Source organism: Musca domestica, unplaced genomic scaffold, assembly GCF_030504385.1.
Source record: "Musca domestica strain aabys unplaced genomic scaffold, Musca_domestica.polishedcontigs.V.1.1 76, whole genome shotgun sequence".
NCBI classification, from domain to species: domain Eukaryota; kingdom Metazoa; phylum Arthropoda; class Insecta; order Diptera; family Muscidae; genus Musca; species Musca domestica.
In genome coordinates, this window is record NW_026712396.1 from 2,082,711 (window position 1) to 2,102,833 (window position 20,123).

A 20,123-nucleotide genomic window follows, 5' to 3' on the forward strand; every position below is an offset into this window, starting at 1 on the left:
TATAATATAATCAAAATTTAGACCCTTTGTAGGGGAGGTACCGAAAAAAAGGACCGATATATCCGTTATTAACACCAGACTTTTAGTTAATAAAAATATTGCGATGTGTGAAATTTGAAGAAAATCGTGTGCTTATTTCGCACATTATAAGAGGTATCATTATTTAAAATTTTGACCCGTTGTGTGGTACGTACCAGAAGGAGTGGACCGATACATCTCATCTTCATACCAAATTTTTCGCTAAGAAAAATATTTGGATATGTAAAATTTAAAGAGAATCGGAAGCTTATTTCGCTTTTATGAGCGTTTTGTAATTCAAAGTTTTGACACCTTTGTGGGGAAGGTACCAGAAGGGGTTGGACAGATATATTTTATCTTCACACCAGATATTTTGTTAGTCGAAATACTGGGATGTGTGAATTTTGAAGAGAATCAGGAGTTTATTTCGCATTTTCTGAGAGGTATAATTATTCAAAATATTTACCCGTTGTGGGAGAGGTACCAGAAGGGGTGGGCCGATATCGACCATCTTCACACTAGATCTTGTGTTAGTATATATATTGGAATGTGTGAAGTTTAGAACGAATCAGATGCTTATTTCGCATTTTATTCAAAATTGGAGCCGTTGTGGGAGAGGTACCAGAAGGAGTAGTGCGATATATCCCATCTACACATCTGGTCTTTTGTCAAAAAAAAATATTGTGATGTGTGAAATTTGAAGGAAGTCGGGAGCTCAGTTCGAATTTTCTGTGAGGTACAATTATTCAAAATGTTGCCCCTTTGTGGGGGAGGTACCGGAAGGAGTAGTTCTATATTTTTCATGTCCATACTAAGTTTTGTGTTGATGAAACTATTGAGATGTGCTAAACTTGAAAACAATCTGAAGCCAATTTCACCTTTTTTAGGAGTGACAATTATTTAAAATTTTGACCCTTTGTGGGGGTGGAACCATAAGGGGTGATCCGAAATATTTCATATAAATACTAGATTTGTGTTGATAAAAATATTTTGTTATGAAAATATTGGGATGTGCGAAAGTTGAAAGGAATCGGATGCATAGTTCGCATTTCATGAGAAATATAAATATTCAAAATTTTGACCCGTTATCGGGGAGGTACCAGGAGAAGTGTACCCATATATTCTATCTTCACACGTGGTCTTTTGTTAATAAAAATATTGGAAAAGGAATTTGGTGCGTTTTTCGCATTTTATGGGAGATATAATTTTTCAAAATGTTGGCCCCTACTTGGGGAAGGTACCGGAGGGAGTGGACCGATATATCTCATATTTAGCCCTGACTTTTTGCTAATAAAACTATTGCGATGTGTAAAATTTGAAGAAAGTCGGGAGCTTATTTCGAATCTTCTGTGAGGTTCGATTATTCAAAATTTTGACCCGTTGTGGGGGAGGTACCAGAAGTAGTGGTCCAATACTTTTCATATCCATATTAGATCTTGTGTTGAAAAAATATACTGATATGTACATATGTATATGTATGTATTCAAAATTTTGACCCAACTGTGGGGGAGGTACCAGAAGACGAGTTCCAATACATTTGATGTCCGTACTAGATCTTGTGTTGCTGAAAATATTAGGATGTGCCATGCTTGAAATAAAATTGGATGCTCATTTCGCCTTTTATGAACGTCATGGTTATTCCAAATGTTGACCCGCTGTATGGGCGGAGGTGCCAGAAGGAGTGGTCCATTCTATCCGTTCTTCATACCAGATCTTGTGTTGGTAGAAGAATTGGGAAATGTGAAATTTAAAGACCATTGGACACTTATTTCACATTTTATAAGAGAGACGGCTATTAAAAATGTAGACCCTTTGTGGGGAGGTACCTCAGGGACTGAATTTATACATCCTATCTCCACACTATATCTTGTGTTGATAAAAATATTGAGATTTGCGAAATTTGAAGATAATCGGAAGCTAATTTCACATTTTATACGAGTTTAAATTATTTAAAATTTTAGACCCTTTATGGAAGAGGTACATGATTGAGTGGGACGATATTGTCCATTTTCGCACCTAACCTAGCACTGATATAAAATATTTGAATTTGCAAAGTTTGCACAACATTAGATGATCCTTATGATTAGATTTTTGAAAATTTCAACCTTTGTGGGAGAGGTTCAAGAAGAAGTTGACAAATATTGCCCATCTCCGAACTCGATCTAATTTTGATAATAATATTACAAAATACCAAGCGTGAATCAAATCGGATACTTTCTTCGATAGTTATCATAGGCACCATCCAGTCAGACGGATGTATAACCCTAGATCGACTCCAAATGTCCTGAAACTGATTTGATCCAAGAGGACCTTAGATCTAAGACCGTTATTTCGATGAGGTAGGTTTTTGTCGTATCAAATGATATATAACCTCTGTAGCCATTTAACCTCTGTAGATGAGGGTATAACAATAAAAAAATAGCCTAGGCTCGGCCGGGACTAACTTTTAATACACTCCACCATTTGGAAGGAACTTAAAAAAATTTTAAAAAATTTCTTAAAGAATTACCGTTTAAATGAAAACCATTATATCGGCAGGTACAGTTATATATATACGAAGTCGTAGACCTGCACGGACAATTTTCTGTCATAGGCTGTAGTATTTATTTCGAACTTCAAATACTAAATTTGAAACAAGTCCGGTGAATAATATCGCTAAAATCATAAAAATACCGAAAATTGGGAGGTACCTTTATAAGGAGGCTATACGAAGACGTGAGCCTGCATATGCAATTTTCTGTCATAGGCTGTAGTATCCATTATGAAGTCTAAATACGAAATTTGAAACAATTTCGGCGAATAATGTAGCTAAAATCGTCAAAATTCCGAATATAGGGAGGTGTCGTTATATGGGGGCTATATGAAAACGTGGACCTGCGCAGACAATTTTCTGTTACAGGCTGTAGTTCCTATTAGGAACTTCAAACAATTCCGGTGAATAATGTCGCTAAAATCATCAAAATACCGAATATTGGGAGGTACCTTTTAAAGGAGGCTATACGAAGACGTGGGCCTGCATACGCAGTTTTTTGTCATAGGATGTAGTATCCATTACGAACTTCAAATACCAAATACAATTGCGGTGAATAATGTCGTTAAAAACATCAAAATACCGAATATTGGGAGGTACCTTTAAAAGGAGGCTATATGAAGACGTGGGCTTGCATACGCAATTTTCTGTCATAGCCTGTAGTATCTATTAGGAACTTCAAATACGGCATTTCAAAGAATTTCGGTGATTATTGTACCTAAAATCGTAAAAATTCCGAATATAGGAAGGTACTGAAATATGGAGGCTATACGAAGTCGTGGACCTGCACGGACAACCTCCCTATATTCGGTATTTTTATGATTTTAGCGTCATTATTCACCGTTTATTTCAAGTTTCGAATTTGAATATAGCTTATAGTCGTATAGACCCCAATATAACGGCTATATTCGGTAGTTTTAAAATGTTAACAGAATTTTTTTAGGATTTTATTTTTTGAAAATTTCCAAATTCGTTCCAAATGGTGGATAGTACTCAAAGTTCGGCCGTGGCGAACTTCCAGCTTTTTTACTTGTTTCTTTTTTTTTTTTGGCTACTGGCTTCGCTCATTCAAATTTTATACCTCAACAGCCAATCAAAGGCCATAAATTAAAAAAAAATTCCATGGCCTCAAGTCTTGGCAAATTTGTATTTTGGGTATCACCCATGAATCACAAACTCAAGCTAAATTTGTGGGGGGAGGGGAGGAGGTCCCTTTTACTTTAATCTACAATAAAATAGGGAGACATGAATAAATCTCACTATGTGCCATTACCATAGTTCTGAACTAAATTAGACCACAACATAACTTCATTGCACTACCTAGCTGAGAAATAAAATCCCATGCCTAGCTGTACACCATAAGTTTGGAGGTCAATAATCTCAGCAGAATGCGCTGGTATTTTGATGATTGTAAATCACAAGCGACAAGAGAAAGACTACTACTTCTTCATCGCCATCAACAACGACCGTCCAACGACCGTCCGTCCGATCCGTTGTCAGTCTACTTGTAACTGCATTCATCATCGGCATTGTTGTCAGCCGGCGAGGCAGTCGTTGGTGACTAACGTTGGCATTCATTATCTGCATTTACAATGCTCGGCGGTATATTATCGCATATTATTGTTGTTATTATTCAATTCAATTAAAGGGAGCATTTGTTGTTGCTACTCACTCCTCCACCTCCCCATCCCTCTCTCTTTTTTTTCTCTCAAACGCTTGGGAACAGTGGTTTTGGATTTGAAATCTTGTCTAAGGAAGTAGTTATTCGAATTCCCTCAGACATGTTCGTTAGGGGTAGACGTTAGGAAGTTAGGAGACAATACAAAGCAGTGAGGAAAGGACAACAGTCGGTTGGGGCTTTCTATATGAAATTCCACACCAGTATTCATGTTTAGCAGATCTTTCCGCAAAAAATATGCGGGAGAGATGAAAAAAAACTGCAACCAATTTCAGACTCCTGTCATTTCTAAGCCACTCAACCGACAGCTGTTAAAATTATTCCAGTGACATCTCACTATATTGTTTACAAGCGTCCGAAAGCATTTTGGTGAGAATTTTCCGGAAAAAAAGTTATTCAAGCGCGTGATAAGTGTAATTTCTTTATATTTGGCTGGACACATCACAAGTGGATATTGTTAGAGAACTCCAGCATTTAAATAGGAAGAAATCTTTTAAGGCTCGTACCATCGCTCCTTACCGTGATACTGGTAGCGTAGGCCGACGTCAAGGAAGTGGATGGAAGAAAACAGCAACATCAGCGAAAAGTAAAGAAGCGACTTGATCGAAACCCGCCGCGTCGCAGTGGCCGAAAAATGGCTTGTGAGCTGAATATATCGCAATATTCAATTCGGCAAATATTGAAAAATGAGCTCGGCGTAAAGCCATTGAAATTCCAAAACGTGCAAGAACTTACACCGCAACAGAAAGAACAGAAAATAAACTCAAAATTGCTAAAGAGTTGCTTTGCTTGGCCGAAAGTGGTGAATTGCCGAATTTGTTTTCTCCGTTCTCCGATGAAAAAACATTCGTTGTCCAGCAGTTTGTAAACAAACAAATATATAGTGTTTACTTGCCAAAGAGGTCAGCGGAAAATGTGTACATTCTGTTGGCCACCAGAACACAAGCGCCAGCCATAACCGCCGTATTAATCGACCGTGGGTGGCATCAAAATAAATGCCGAATATTATCGCAAAAAATATTCTGGAGGTTGTATCAAAGCCCTGGGCACGCAAACATTTTGGCCGCAGACCTGGGACGTTCCAACAGAACTCAGCACCATCGCACTCAGCACGCGCCACCCAAAAATGGTTACAAAATGAGGTTCGCCCACTTCATTTCCAGCGCACAATTTCTACAAAAATCTCCGGTTACCAATACGTTGGATTGGAGTATTTTGGAAACCAAGGTTGACACCAAAAAATACCAAAGTGTCCTCAAGCAAGCGCTTCGCCGGGAATGGGCCAAAATACCGCAGAGCAACATTCGGGCAACGTGTGACGGTTTCATTGGCCATAGTTCGTGCCAAAGGTGACCAATTCGAACAAATCTAAATTTATTCTAAAATTTGATGCTATTTCCGAACCATTATTCCGGAATCAGATGTTAATTTCGCGTTTTATGAGCTTCATGGATATTCAAAATTGTGACTCTTTTGTAGGGGAGATACCAGAAGGAGTGGACCGATATTTCACTATATCTGAACTCGATCTTAGTTTGAAAATAATATAACAATGTACCAAGTTTGGACCAAATCGGGTGCTCCCTTCGAGAGTTATCGTGCGCTCCAGCCACCCAGATAGACAGACGTCTCCGCTAGATCGACTCCAAATGTGCTGAAACGGATTTGATTCAAAGAGACTTAGGATTTAAAAACGTTATTTCGATGAGGCACGTTTTGCCCGTATCAAATGATGTATGCCCTCTGTAGCCATATAGCTGAGGGTATGAAAACCACAAAAATTTAAGCAAATTGTTATTCTTGTGTTTATCCTTAGTTGGTTTGAGCCACACATCCAATCTTCGCCAGGGCTCAAATTAAAAAAGGAAAGATTTTCCTGGCTATTTTTGTCAGGAAGGTCTCAAAGTTCTCACCTTTTGTTTTTTTTTTTTTTTTTTTTTTCTTGTCATTTAACATTTTTTATTTCTCCTCAATATGGTTACACGTTCAAATCAGCAGATTTGGCTTACAAATGCTTGTCCTTGCTTTCAAGCATTAACCCCTTCAGACGGGGAACATCACAAGTTTTTCCGCTTAAATAATTCAAACATCCATCCGGTTAATTAATTCAAACATCGAAGGGTATTTAAGTTCAAGGCAATCAAATTTTACCTAGCCTATATCTTCCGATCCAACTAAGATATAATAAAAACCAGTAACGAAAGTCTTAAAGTCGGACGGGGCCGACTTTATGATACCCTACACCACTTTGCTAATTTAGTAGAGCTCTGCATAACAATTAAATGTTTTTATGGGAGAATTCAATCAGACACGCTATGATTATAAATATAATTTTAAGTTCAAAGGTTAAATATGCCGAATGGCATATATATGGCAGCTATATCCAAATCTGAACCGATCACGATAAAATTTGGCATTTCTGAGCTGTATTTGATATATGTGCCTGAATATAGTTGTTACGGAGCGTATATTACGGCTGTGGGTAACAAATATAACAATTCGGATGAATAATATATATGGGAGCTATAGATATATCTGAACCGATCTTTACGAAATTTGACGTACTACCTTCTAGACTAAATTCGGTCATAAGTGCCAAATTCCATACTATTCGGGCTGATATTACACGTTTGGTGCACAATAAACAGCAAATCGGACGAAGTTATATATGGGAGCTATAACCAAATCTGAACCGATCTCGATAAAATTAAGCAAATGTATTTCTGAGCTGTATTTGATATATTTCCCCAAATATTGTTGTTAGAAAGTGCATATTACGGCTGCGGAGGACTAATATAACAAATCGGATGAAAAATATATATGGAATCTACAGCTATATCTGAACCGATTTCGATCAAATTTGGCATACTTATTTTCAGGCCTAATTTGGTTGTATGCGCAAAATTCCATACTATTCAGGCTGATATTAGACGTTTGGTGCACAATAAAAGGCAAATCGGACGAAGTTATATATGGGAGCTATATCTAAATTTTGACCGATTATCTCCAATTTCAATAGGATTCGTCCTTGGGCCAAACAAATGATTTGTGCAAAATTTCATCTGGATAGGGCAATAAATGCGAACTGTACTTTGTTTACAAAAATACATGGACAGACGGACGGACGGACATGCATAAATCGACTCAGAATGTGATTCTATGCAGATCATCAAAAGAAACTTTGGGTCTATCTCGTTTCCTTTTGCCTGTTACAAACAAATGCACAAAGACATAATACCCTGACCACCTTGTGGTGTAGGGTATAAAAACCAATAGCACAAGATTGCCAGACAATTGGGCGCCATTTTTTAGGTATGAAAATCATGTTAGGCCTTAAAATTAAGAATTTACATTGAACACCAATGTGGTTTTTTTCGACGATCCGAATTGACTTCAAAACATATTTCTGAAGGTGTCGGTATATGCCGCAAATAATATTTCTGAGATGGGGGACTTCCCTTTTTCGAAAAACGTCTTTTAAGTGTATAATTCCGTTAATTTATTAATAGAAGAACGTTGAAGATATATAAAATGTCAATATCTTGTAATAAGGAGTAATGTGTCCCATATCCCACCGTATCTCATAAGTGCAGTATAATCCACACAGTACTCTATGAGCTAAATACGACACTTATGTAAGTAAACATACCCCCTTACTTACTTCATTGAATATCCCACACCTCCTAATTCATGACTTTGACACTTTGATAATTGCCAGCCATGGTCTGGCACTTCGCTCACCTTCATTGAGGTCTACAGCCATTAACGTGCGAACGCCAAAGTTACAACCCAAAATCGGAAAAACGCTAACAACCAATTCTGCCTTGTAAGTCAATATTTCATAATTTGAATAATTAATACAACGGCAATAACTATTTTTTTTTTTCAATTTTTTGCAATGCCATGAATTGCTAATTTGTCAAAAGAAGAAAAAAAAACTTTGTGGGAAGAGACTATGTGAGGGGGTGTTTGGGAATATTTTATTTTAACACCTGTACGAATAATAGCGATACGTTATTTGCACAAGTTGGCGAAACAGGTGACAAGAAACGTAAATAGGTTAATGTCACGAGAAGGTGATCGAAATGGGAACCAAGTGGCTTCATCTATGCTATTCGGGGAGGAAAGGCGATATTCAATGCCATTGCATACTTTGTTAAAGATAGGAACTCTGGCGGATTATATTTCTAAATAAAATAGTCTTTTGATTTAAAAGGAAAAGCTTTTAGGATTCATGGACTGTATTTCGGGCACCTATTTTCAATAGAAGTATTTGGGGCTGCTATGAATGCCTCAAAGGATTTCTATATTTCACATAAAGCTTTTAAGGACGTCTATGTTTCACTGAGGGTTTTAGGTCTTCTATAGTTTAGTTTTCTATAGTTTTAGGTCTTCTATAGTCTATCATGCATATTTCATGGCATTCATTGTTTTTTGGAAGACATCTAAGGGGATTCTATGTTTTATAAAAGACCTCTTGGGAGACACTATGTTTCATAAAAGAACTCAAGGGGGATTCTACATATATTTCAACGAAGGCCTCTAAGGTATTATATGTTTCACATAAGGCCCCAAAGGCAATTATATGTTTCCTATAAGGCCTCAAGGTAGTTCTATGTCTCCTAGAGGGCTTCAAGGTGGTTATATGTTTCACAGAAGCCTCCTAAATCAATACAATGTTCCACAGAAATCCTCTAAGAAGATTCTATTTTTCGTACCAGGCCTCTAAGGGGATTCTATGTTTCATAGAAAGCCTCTAAAGAGAGTGTATTCTATGTTTAAGAGGCATCTATGGGTATTAAATGTGGTGTAGAAGATTGCTAAGTTTATGCTATGTTTCATAGATCACATCTAATAGGATTCTATGTTTCATAGATGTCTTCTCCGTAAAAGACCTCTAACGGGATTCTATGTTTCATGGAAGGCCTCATGGAGGATTCCATGTTTCATAAAAATCCTCTAAGGAGATTCTATGTTTCATAGATGACCACTAACGGGATTCTATGTTTCATAGAAGCCCTCAAAAAGGATTTTATGTTTCTTAGTGGATTCTATGTTATATAGAGGACCTATTAAATTATTCTATGTATCATAGAATACCTCTTAGGGGATTCTATGTTTCAAGGAAAGCTCTTGATGAGTTTCTATGTTTCATAAAAGCCCTATAAGGGGTGTCTATGTTTCGTAGAAGCCCTCTTGGGGGATTCTACGTTTTATAGAAGGCCTCAAAGAAAATTCTATGTTCCATAGTCGATTTTATGTTTTATAGAGGGCCTCTAAGGGAATGATATTTTTTAGAGAAGGTCTCTAAGATGATTCTATGTTTTATAGAGGACCTCTGAGGCGATTCTATGTTTCACAAAAGTCTTCGAAGGGCTTTTACGTTTCATTGAACGCCTCAAAAAGGTTTCTATGTTTTTTTCAGGAGGCTCTTGAAGGCTCCTATGTTTCTTTTAAGGCCTCACAGGACTTCTATGTTTCATGCAAAGCTTTTCAGGGATTATATTTTTTATAAAAGGCCTTAAAGCGATTCTGTGTTTGTTTCATAGAAGACCTTCAAGAGTTTATATGCTTCTAAGGGCTTCTATGAATCGTAGAAGAACTTTAAAGGCTTTTACCTACAGAAGACTTTTCTATGTTTTCTCGAAGAATTTTAAGATTTTCAATGCTCTATTGTATTTCAAATGTTCCTTTGAAAATAAAGGTCCTTTAAAACCCTTCAATTTTACGGGAGGGCTTCTAATAGTCTTCATTGAGAAAAATAGGTCCATTAAAGCCCTCTATTAGAAAAAGAAGGCCCTTTGACGAACTTTTTTCTTTGAAAGCCTGCTATTGAAAACTGAGGCGCTTTAAGGACTCCAATAACAAGTTAAAAAGTATCAGTCGGTATTGCCGCCAGATATATACCCTCAGCCGATGTTCGATTATTTAAATATATTTTGACTAGTGTTAAGATTATTGAAACGTTTGACCCTCTATGGAGCAGGTCCTGAAGGAATGGGCCAATATTGCCCATTTCCTATCGGACCCAAAAATATGATAGAAATATTGCGACAGATGTGCCAAGTCTAAATGGAATCGGCTGTTAATTTGGCCTTTTATGAGCTTCATGGGTACTCAAAATTTCAATATTTTGTGGGGGAGGTACCAGAAGGAGTGGACCGATGTATTCACCCTTCACACCAGACCATGGGTTAATACAAATATTGGGATGTGTGAAATTTGAAGACAATCGAACTCTTACATCACATTTTATGAGAGTTGTAATTATTCAAAATTTTGACCATTTGTGGGGGAGGTACTTGATGGAGTGGACCGATATTGTCCATTTTCCCCCCTGACCTAGCACAGACGCAAATATTAGGATTTGCAAAGATGGAGCAAATTCGGATTATCCTTTCTCATTCTGTGCAAAATATATATATTTTTTTTTGAAAATTTCGACCTTTTGTGGGGGAGGTACCAGAAGGAGTGGACCGATATTGCCCATCTCCGAACTCGAGCTAAGTTTGACAAAAATATTACGATGTACCCAATTTGGACCAAATCGGATACTCGCTTCGAGAGTTATCGTGCGCACCAGCCATACAGACAGACGGACAGACGGGCGGACGGACATCGCTAGATCGACTCCAAATGTTCTGAAACGGATTTGATCCAAAGATACCTAGGGTCAAAAACCGTTATTTCGACTAGGCACGTTTTGACCGTATCAAATGATATATACCCTCTGTAGCCATATGGCTGAGGGTATAAAAATAGAGGCCCTCTGGAAGGCCTTTTATTGAAAGTAAGAAGATCGAAGGTTTATTGAAAGTAAAAGGTCGATTAGGGCTTTTGAGGGTTTTTTTTTTATGAAAAATAAAACCTTTTGCATGTCTTCTGTTGAAAATAGAGTTCTTTCAGAACACTTCCTTGAAAAAGAGGTATTTTTAAGGTCTTATATTGAAATTAGAGACCCTTTGAAGGACTTCGATTAAAGTAGAAGATTTTCTATTATAAATAAGGGTCTTATATGAATAATAGAGGGCCTTGAAGGCAATTTAGGCCCTTTGAAAGCCTTCTATTTAAAAATGACCTTGTGAAGGCTTTCTATGAAATAGGCGTTCTTAAAAATATAGGCCCTTTTAAGACGTTATATTGAAATGAGTGGCCCTTTAAAGGACTTCTATTAGAAATAGAGACCTATTGAAGACATTATATTATAAATAAGGGCCATCTAGAGGTCTTTTGGTCTTCTGTTAAAACATCCCCTTTGAAGCCGTTTTATTGAAAATAGAGGGCCTTGAAGGCATTTTATTAGAAAATAACATAAAAATAGAGGTTCTTTAAAAGCCTGTAAAAATGGGAACCTATAAAAGCTTCTATCGCAATTAGAGACCATCTATTGCCCACAAAAGTCCCAAAGGCCATGATAATTTGAGCAAAACCTTTTGGTCTAAAGTATGTCCCTATAGTAAACTCAAATTCAAACTTTTTATCATTGAAATGTTAATTGAAACTTCTAACACTGCTAAATTCGCCACATTTGCTATTTAACGCTTGACTTTATATATTGTTGTTTTTGTATTTTTTTTTACTTTTGTGGTTTTTTTTAATTTCCTTTTGTATTAATTCCATTGTCACTTGTATTGATTGCTACGCTCTATTGTTTAAAACTTAATTAGTTGATTTAGTTTTAATTATTTATTTGTTACTTTGTTCTGGTGTCTAAAACTGGATGGCTGTCTGACTGGCCGAATGGCACGTGAATTCGCCACCATAAAAAAGTGACAAATATTCTATTAATTGTAGTTGTTGTTTTTTCGGTGTTTGCCGTTCAAATCGTTGTGACAATACTTCAAAGCAATGTGATTTATATTAACACGTCGGACTTTATTAATTGTCAAATAATTGGAAATCCATACCGGAAGGGAAAACGATGGGAATTTCGACTGGAGCATTAGATTGCATAGTGGGACAAAAATTATTTTTTTACAAAATTTGAAGAAAATTCACAGACTAATGCTGAGCTTTTTATAAAATTCTCAAATATTTGAAGTAATACAAGCAAAAAATCTGTAAAGAAAGTCTTAAAGTCGGGCGTGGCCGACTTTATGATACCCTACACCACTTTGCTAATTTAGTAGAGCTCCGCATAACAATTAAAAGCTTTTATGGGAGAATTCAATCATAAACGCTATTATTATAATTATAATTTGAAGTTCAAAGGACTAAATATGTCGAAGCATTTGTATCTTTTAAATTCGGACTTGTATTGCCCATTTGGGGCACAATTAATTTGAAATCGGATAAAGATATATATGGGAGCTATATCCAAATCGGAACCGATCTTGATAAAATTTGGCAAAGATATTTCTGAGCTGTATTTCATGTATTTCCCCAAATATTGTTATTACAGTGTGCATATTACGGCTTCGGAGGACTAAAATAACAAATCGGATGAACAATATATATGGGAGCTATAGCTATAGCTTCTAGACTCAATTCGGTCGTAAGTGCCAAATTCCATCCCATTTGGACAAATATTAGACGTTTGGTGCACAATAAAAGGTAAATCGGACAAATTTATATATGGGAGCTTTGTTCAGATTTGGACCGATCTCGATAACATTTGGCAAAGATATTTCTGAGCTGTATTTCATATATTTCCCCAAATATTGTTGTTACAGAGAGCATATTACGGCTGCGGAGGACAAAAATAACAAATCGGATGAACAATATATATGGGAGCTATAGCTATATCTGAACCGATTTCGACCAAATTTGGCATACTTATTTTCAGGCCTAATTTGGTTGTATGTGCATAATTCCAAACAATATTACACGTTTGGTGCACAATAAAAGGCAAATCGGACGAAGATGTATGTATGGGAGCTATATCTAAATTTTGGCCGATTATCTCCAATTTCTATAGGGCTCGTCCAAACAAATGATATCTGCAAAATTTCATCTGGATAGGGCAACAAATGCTAACTGTATTTTGTTTACAAAAATACATGGACAGACGGACAGACAGACGGACGGACATACATAAATCGACTCAGAATGTGATTCTATGGAGATCATCCAGAGGAACTATGGGTCTATCTCGTTTCCTTTTAACTGCTACAAACAAATGCACAAAGACATAATACCCTGACCACCTTGCGGTGTAGGGTGTAAACTCCTGAATCCGAGCGGGCAGAAATTTTATAACCCTCCACCGTTTTGAAGGAACTTGAAAAATTTCAAAAAAAAAAAAAAGCGGCGAAAAATACCGCTCAGAGAAAACTCTTTAATATATGGGATTGTGACCCTGCATAAGTAAATTTTTGTCATAGGCTGAAGTACCCATTACGATTTTTTAGATAAGAAATTTAAAACAATTTCGGTGAATAATGTCGCCAATATCATCAAAACACGGAATACAGGGTGAAATGAAAAAAACTGCAAGCAACTTCAGACTGCTGTCATTTCTAAGCCCATCGTCCGACAGCTGTTAAAATTATTCCACTGACAGCGCATTATTTTGGTGAGAATTTCCCAGAAAAGAAGTTATTCGTGATGGAATTCAAGCGTGATTGGGTGATTTCTTTATGTTTGGCTGGACACACCACAAGTGGCTATCGTTAGGGCACTCCAGCATTTAAATGTGAATAAATCTTTTGTGTCCCGTACCATCACTCGTTACCGTGATACTGGTAGAGTAGCCCGAAGTCAAGGAAGTGGAGGGTAGAAAACCGCAACATCAGCAGCATCAGCAGAAATCGTTCGAAAAGTAAAAAAGCGACTTGATCGAAACCCGCGTCGCAGTGGCCGAAAAATTGCTTGTGAGCTGAACATATCGCAATATTCCATTCAGCAAATATTGAAAAATGAGCTCGGGGTTAGAGCCAATGAAATTTCAAAAAAATGCAAGAACTTACACCGCAACAGAAAGAACAGAAAAAAGACTCAAAAATGCTAAAGAGTTGCTTCTCTGGGCCAAAGGTGGAGAACTGTCGAATTTGGTTTTCTTCGCGTCGGAGTGGCTGAAAATTATTGAAAAATGAGCTCGGGGTAAAGCCATTGAAATTCCAAAAAAGTGCAAGAACCTACACCGCAACAGAAAAAACAGAAAATAGACTCAAAAGAGCTAAGGAGTTGCGTTGCTTAGCCGAAAGTGGTGAACTGCCGAATTTGGGTTTCTCCGATAAGAAAACATTCGATGTCCAGCAGTTTGTAAACAAATAAAATGATCATGTTTACTTGCCACCTTCGGTTGGCCACCAGAACTCAAGCACCGGCCATGGTGATGGTGTGGACCGCCGTAACAGCCGATGATCGCTCTCTGCTCGTATTAATCAACATTGTCTCAGAATAAATGCCGAATATTATGGCGAAAATATTCTCGAGTGTGTATTAAAGTCTTGGGCACGCAAACATTTTGGCCGCAGACCTTGGACATTCCAACAGGACTCAGCACCATCGCACTCAGCACGCGCTGATTTTGTAACCCAAGAATGGTTACAAAATGAGGTTCCTCGCTTCATTTTCAGCGCACAATGGCCACCAAAATCTCCGGATAGCAATCCGTTGGGCTAGTGTGTCTTTAGTGTTGTAGAAAGCAGGGATGGCACTAAAAAATACCAAAGTGTCGAGCACCTCAAGCAAGCGCTTCGCCGGGAATGAGCCAAAATACCGAGGAGCAAAGTTATGGCAGTATGTGACAGTATTATTGGCCGTTTGAAGGCCATAATTCGTGCCAAAGGTGACCAATTCGATTCTAATCTAAACTTTTTCTAAAAATTGATGCTTTTTCCGAAATTTTTTGGCTTTCATTGAAAAATTAAAAAAAAATGCAAAAATTATGGCTTTTGACTTTGTTGCAGTTTTTTTTATCTCACCCTGTATATGTACTTTGACAGGTCTAAAATTATTATTTCGATGATTTACAAACGGAATGACGAACTTAAGATACTCTCCATACTATGCATGGTGAAGGGTATAAAAAATTCTATGGAAGGTCTATGATCAAGAAGGCCTTGAAAGTGTTCCTCTTGTCGAGGAAGTTGAACTAGAAGTCTTGATCTAAATTCTAAAATCTTTTATTGGCTGTAGAAACCTCTTCGACGGACCTGTTCTGTAAATTTTAGCATTTGAAGATTTGTTATTTTTTTTTACTTATTTGGTTAATTGCTTGGCTTGAGGTCATCAAAAAACTATGTTTTTTATTTTTGAGTTTTTCCTTTTTTATTCATCCAATATTTCGATTTCCTCCGGAAATCATCTTCGGGGATATTTTTAAAGTAAAAGCTCGTTTTTTTTGTAAAATAAACAATAAATAAAGAGTTTACAAGGCGTTCTTTTTAAATGGAACTTATTCTCTTTTTAATCGAACTGCTTCGATAATTAGGCCCCTTTTCCCGATTTTTTTAATATTGAGAAATTTTTAATTTAGCTTTTTTTAATATTTCCCTTTTTTATTTTTATATATAATAAAAAAATATATATAATAAAAATATTTGATGTTTTTTTGCACTTACCAAAGTATGGGTATAACCCAATCCCTCCTCTTCATCGGAATCTGCCATGGCATCAATAGCTGGAGTACCATTCGGATGAACACGCACCGGTTGTAGTTGAAATTTACTGGGGACGGTTAGCAGGGATTCCTTGACCCCTGGGTCTTTTTCGAAATTATTGTTGAGGGGTTTCATTGTGACGTTTGCTTTTTCTTTTACAAATGATTATATTTTTATAATTTCTAATTTTTTATAAAATATTTTTATTAAAAAATATTTTATTTAATATTTTTTTGTTATTATTATTTTTATTTTATTTTACTTGGAAAATTTCGATTCCAACTTTACTAAATATTTTTTTCTAAATCACTTTTCTATATCACAACCGTATTTGTATATATTTTGTTATGAATTGTTTAGGTAACTGGCATGTGATGGATTAACGGCACAATACTATCACTTATATTTTGAGATTTCAAATTTTCTTTTTTATCTATTTTAAATATTTATTATTATTTATTTATTTATTTTTTGAAATTTCGGTTCCACTTTCCGTTCACTTGAAATATTTTCTATCTGGAAAGAAAGTTAAAAATTTCTTTAATTTTTTTTTTAGAAAAAAAATATTTTAAAAATATTAAAAAAAATATATTTAAATTTTAAATATACATTAAAATATTTAAATAAAACTTTTCTAGTATAAAATAAATATAATAGTGTAATTTCTTAAGATAGGAGACAATTAACCGGCAAAAATTAAATCATACACTAGTCTTAAGTTATTGTCTACAATTCGTCTAAATTTCTAAATGTCTAAAATTCGTCCGAATGACAATCAGGTTTTTTTTTAATACTGAATTGCAGTTTATTTAATTGAAAAATATGATTTGGTCCTACACAATGCCTATAATTAAACAATGTTTAATTTCAAAATATTATTTATTTCCAATTACAATATTAGTTTTTTTCCAAAATGACAGGAAACCTCGAAAATATTATAAAAGTATAGCTAGAAATATGAAACACGTGTATTGGTCTTTAAAGGTTGGCATCGGCAGATAAATACAATATGGCGGTGAAGTTCCGCACATTTTTACATATTTTAAAATGTCTCTTAAAATTAAGTAGAGATATTTCTAGTTGACACTAAATATCCTTGTTATGTAAAGCATTTTTCGATTGTGAGGGGCTTAAATAAAAATCGGATGGAAAATATATATGGGACCTGTAGGTATATTTTAACTGATTTTCACCAAATTCGATATAGGTTCTTCCAGGCTGATTTTGTTCATATGTACCAACATCCATTCAGTCCGGGCTTATATTAATCACTTGCTTCACAATAATCTTGAAAATGAGTAAAGATATATGGAAGCTATGTCCAAATCTGAAGCGATCTCGAAAAAAATTGCCAAAGGTATTTCTGAGTTGTATTTGATATATTTCCCCGAATATCGTTGTTGTGGAATGCACATTATGAACAAATAATAACAAATCGGATGTACAATATATCTAAACCGATTTCCACATAATTCGAAATACTTATTTCTAGGCTTAATTTGGTCGTATGCACCAAATTTTATCCTATTTCGACCAATATTACACATTTTGGTGCAAATTAAAGTCAAATCGGACGAAGATATATATGGTATATATACACACATATATATATATATATACATATCATCAAAAGGAACTACGGGTCTATCGCGATTCCTTCCCTATGGTACAAACTAATCCACAAAGTCATAATACCCTGACCACTATGTGTTTAATGATTTAACTATCTTTTGACTTCAACTAGAAAAAAATTTTTGCCGTATGTCAGTAGGTCCAAAAAGAAGAAGGACTAAGAGGCCATATTATTGCAATGATTTGAAAAATCTATCGAATCGGAATCTTCTTTGATGGATCTACTCGAAGACCCATAACGCCCTGTACGAGATACGTGACTTTACTTGGCTTAAAGATTTTAACCCTGAAAGAGTGGACCGATATTGGTTATTATATAAATAATATATACCTAGGGAGGGTATATATCATTTGATACGGCCAAAACGTGCCTCATCGAAATAACAGTTTCAGACCCTAAGTCTCTTTGGACCAAATCCGTTTCAGGACATTTGAAGTCCATCTAGCGATGTCCGTCTATTTGTCTACTGGCTGGTGTGAACGATTACTCTCGAAGGGAATATCCGAATCCCAAAATTTGCATTAGTGTTAGTTAGGTCAGGTGCGAAAATGGACAATATCGGTGCACTCCATCAAACATTTCCCCAAATAAGGGTCAATTTTTTGAATAATTATAACTCTTATAAAATGTGACGTAAGGGTCCGATTGTCTTCAAATTACACACAGCACAGTATTTTTATTAACCCAAGGTCTGGTGTAAAGAATATGGTCCACTCCTTCTGGTACCTCGCCAACAAGAGAGTCAACATGTTCAATATCCATGAAGCTAATAAAACGCGAAGTTAACATCCATTTCCATTCAGACTTGGTACATCTCAATATTTATATCAATACAAGATCTATTACAAAGATAGTAGAGAACGGACCATTCCTTCTGGTACCTCCCCCGCAAAGGCTCAAAGTTTTGAGTAACCAAAACGATTATAAAATCCCAGATAAGCATCCGGTTCTCTTCATATTCCATCCACATATCCCATTATTTATATTAACACAAGAACTGCTCTGATGGGATATATCGGTCCACTCCTTCTGGTACCTCCCCCACAAAGGGTTCCCCGCCGGGTTCATTCCCGGCGAAGTGCTTGTTTGATGTGATCGACACTTTGATATTTTTTAGTGCCAACCTTCCTTTCCAAAATACTCCAGACACAGGAGTCCAACGGATTGATATTCGGAGATTTTAATGGCCATTGTGCGCTGGAAATGAAGCGAAGAACCTCATCTTGTAACAATTCTTGGGTGGCGCGTGCTGTGTTCGATGGTGCTGAGTACTGTTGGAATGTCCAAGGTCTGTGGCCAAAGCGAAGCTACTCTTAAGCTCTTTTGAGTGTATTTTCTTTCTGTTGCTGTGTAAGTTTTTGCACTTATTGGAATTTCAATGGCTTTACGCCGAGATAATTTTTCAATATATGCCTAATGAAGTATTGCGATTTGTTTTCCAGCCAAATATAAAGAAATCACACTGTCACACTTGAATTCCATCACAAATAACTTTTTTTCTGGAAAATTCTCACCAAAATGCTTTCGGACGCTTGTAAACAATATAATGAGCTGTCACTGGAATAATTTTAACAGCTGTCGGACGAGTGGCTTAGAAATGACAGCAGTCTGAAGTTGTTTGCAGTTTTTTCATCTTACCCTGTATAGCTCCCATATATAATTTCCTTCGAATTTATGAAAATGATGTCATGCTACCTTTGTCAAACTGGGTTGAATTTATGCAATCAAGTTTCGAGAAAAATAACGTCTGGCACCTATGAACCAAATCGGTTCAGATATAGTTTTATCTCTGATATATAGTTTTCAGCTGATGTAAATTAAAGCCTTTGTAATGCCATAACATACACTCTGTAGAAATAATATTTGTTTCGGAAGAAATATAAATACTCCTGCCATATTGATAGAAATTAATATTTTCAGGACGGAAATTGTTAACTTTATTGGGGAGGCTTGTAAGCAACATGACACTGTTGCTCAAAATATTCAAATGTGGCTATAGGAGTTCTAATTCAAATGTAGCTCTAGGAGTTATTTGTTACCCACAAGAAATGACTAAAATAGAAAAGGCATGCTACTTAGAAGTCTTTGTTTTAAGAGATCTGCAGCAAGCATTTTTTCGTACAGGAATTCTTTGTCACTATGGCGCAATTGTTAATTATTTTTAGAAAATTCAATATTACATATTTTTTAAGTAATTTCCAAATTTCTATATGGCTGATTTAAGATTCCACCCATACGATTTTAAAATATTTAATTTTAATTTTGTTGGAATTGAGAGTTTTTTTTTTTTGTTTTTGTTTCCCACATAGCTTTAGTATAATATTGTCAATATTGAACTCTTTTGGATCCGATCGAGGTGTAGATTAAATCGTTTGTAGCGGGCAAAATATTAAAACTGCTTTACTTATACTTATATCAGATCAGTCATTAAATCTGATTTTTATAAAATTATAATTCATATTATTGTCCTCTGTAATTTTGCATTCCACTTCACTTTTCTCTTTCACAACATTGAATAATTTTCATATTTTTATAATTAATTTAAATACGATCTTTTATTTACATTTTTATGTATGTGACGATCTCATTAACACCCACACAGAATTTAAAACATTTCACAGCATCTCCAAAGAAGACACAAATAAATCTTGGGCGTGCGACAGACACACTCTCAAATATTAACCGGTGTTCTTTTTTTTTCCGACCCGTATGGAAGCT

General features: G+C 35.9%; 1 protein-coding gene across 2 annotated transcripts in view; it reads right to left on the reverse strand.

The window, feature by feature from the left end:
- LOC131806464 (chloride channel protein 2-like) overlaps positions 1-15,951 on the reverse strand; it is a 112,306-nt gene extending 96,355 nt beyond the window's left edge. The window contains exon 1 of one of the 2 annotated variants that reach the window (XM_059130555.1): positions 15,734-15,951. In XM_059130555.1, the coding sequence (XP_058986538.1) occupies positions 15,734-15,907 (174 nt within the window). In that variant the 5' untranslated portion in view covers positions 15,908-15,951. The remainder of the gene's footprint in view (positions 1-15,733) is intronic. The other variant, XM_059130556.1, reaches the window with a different exon arrangement.
- Between the last annotated feature and the right edge of the window lie 4,172 nt (positions 15,952-20,123).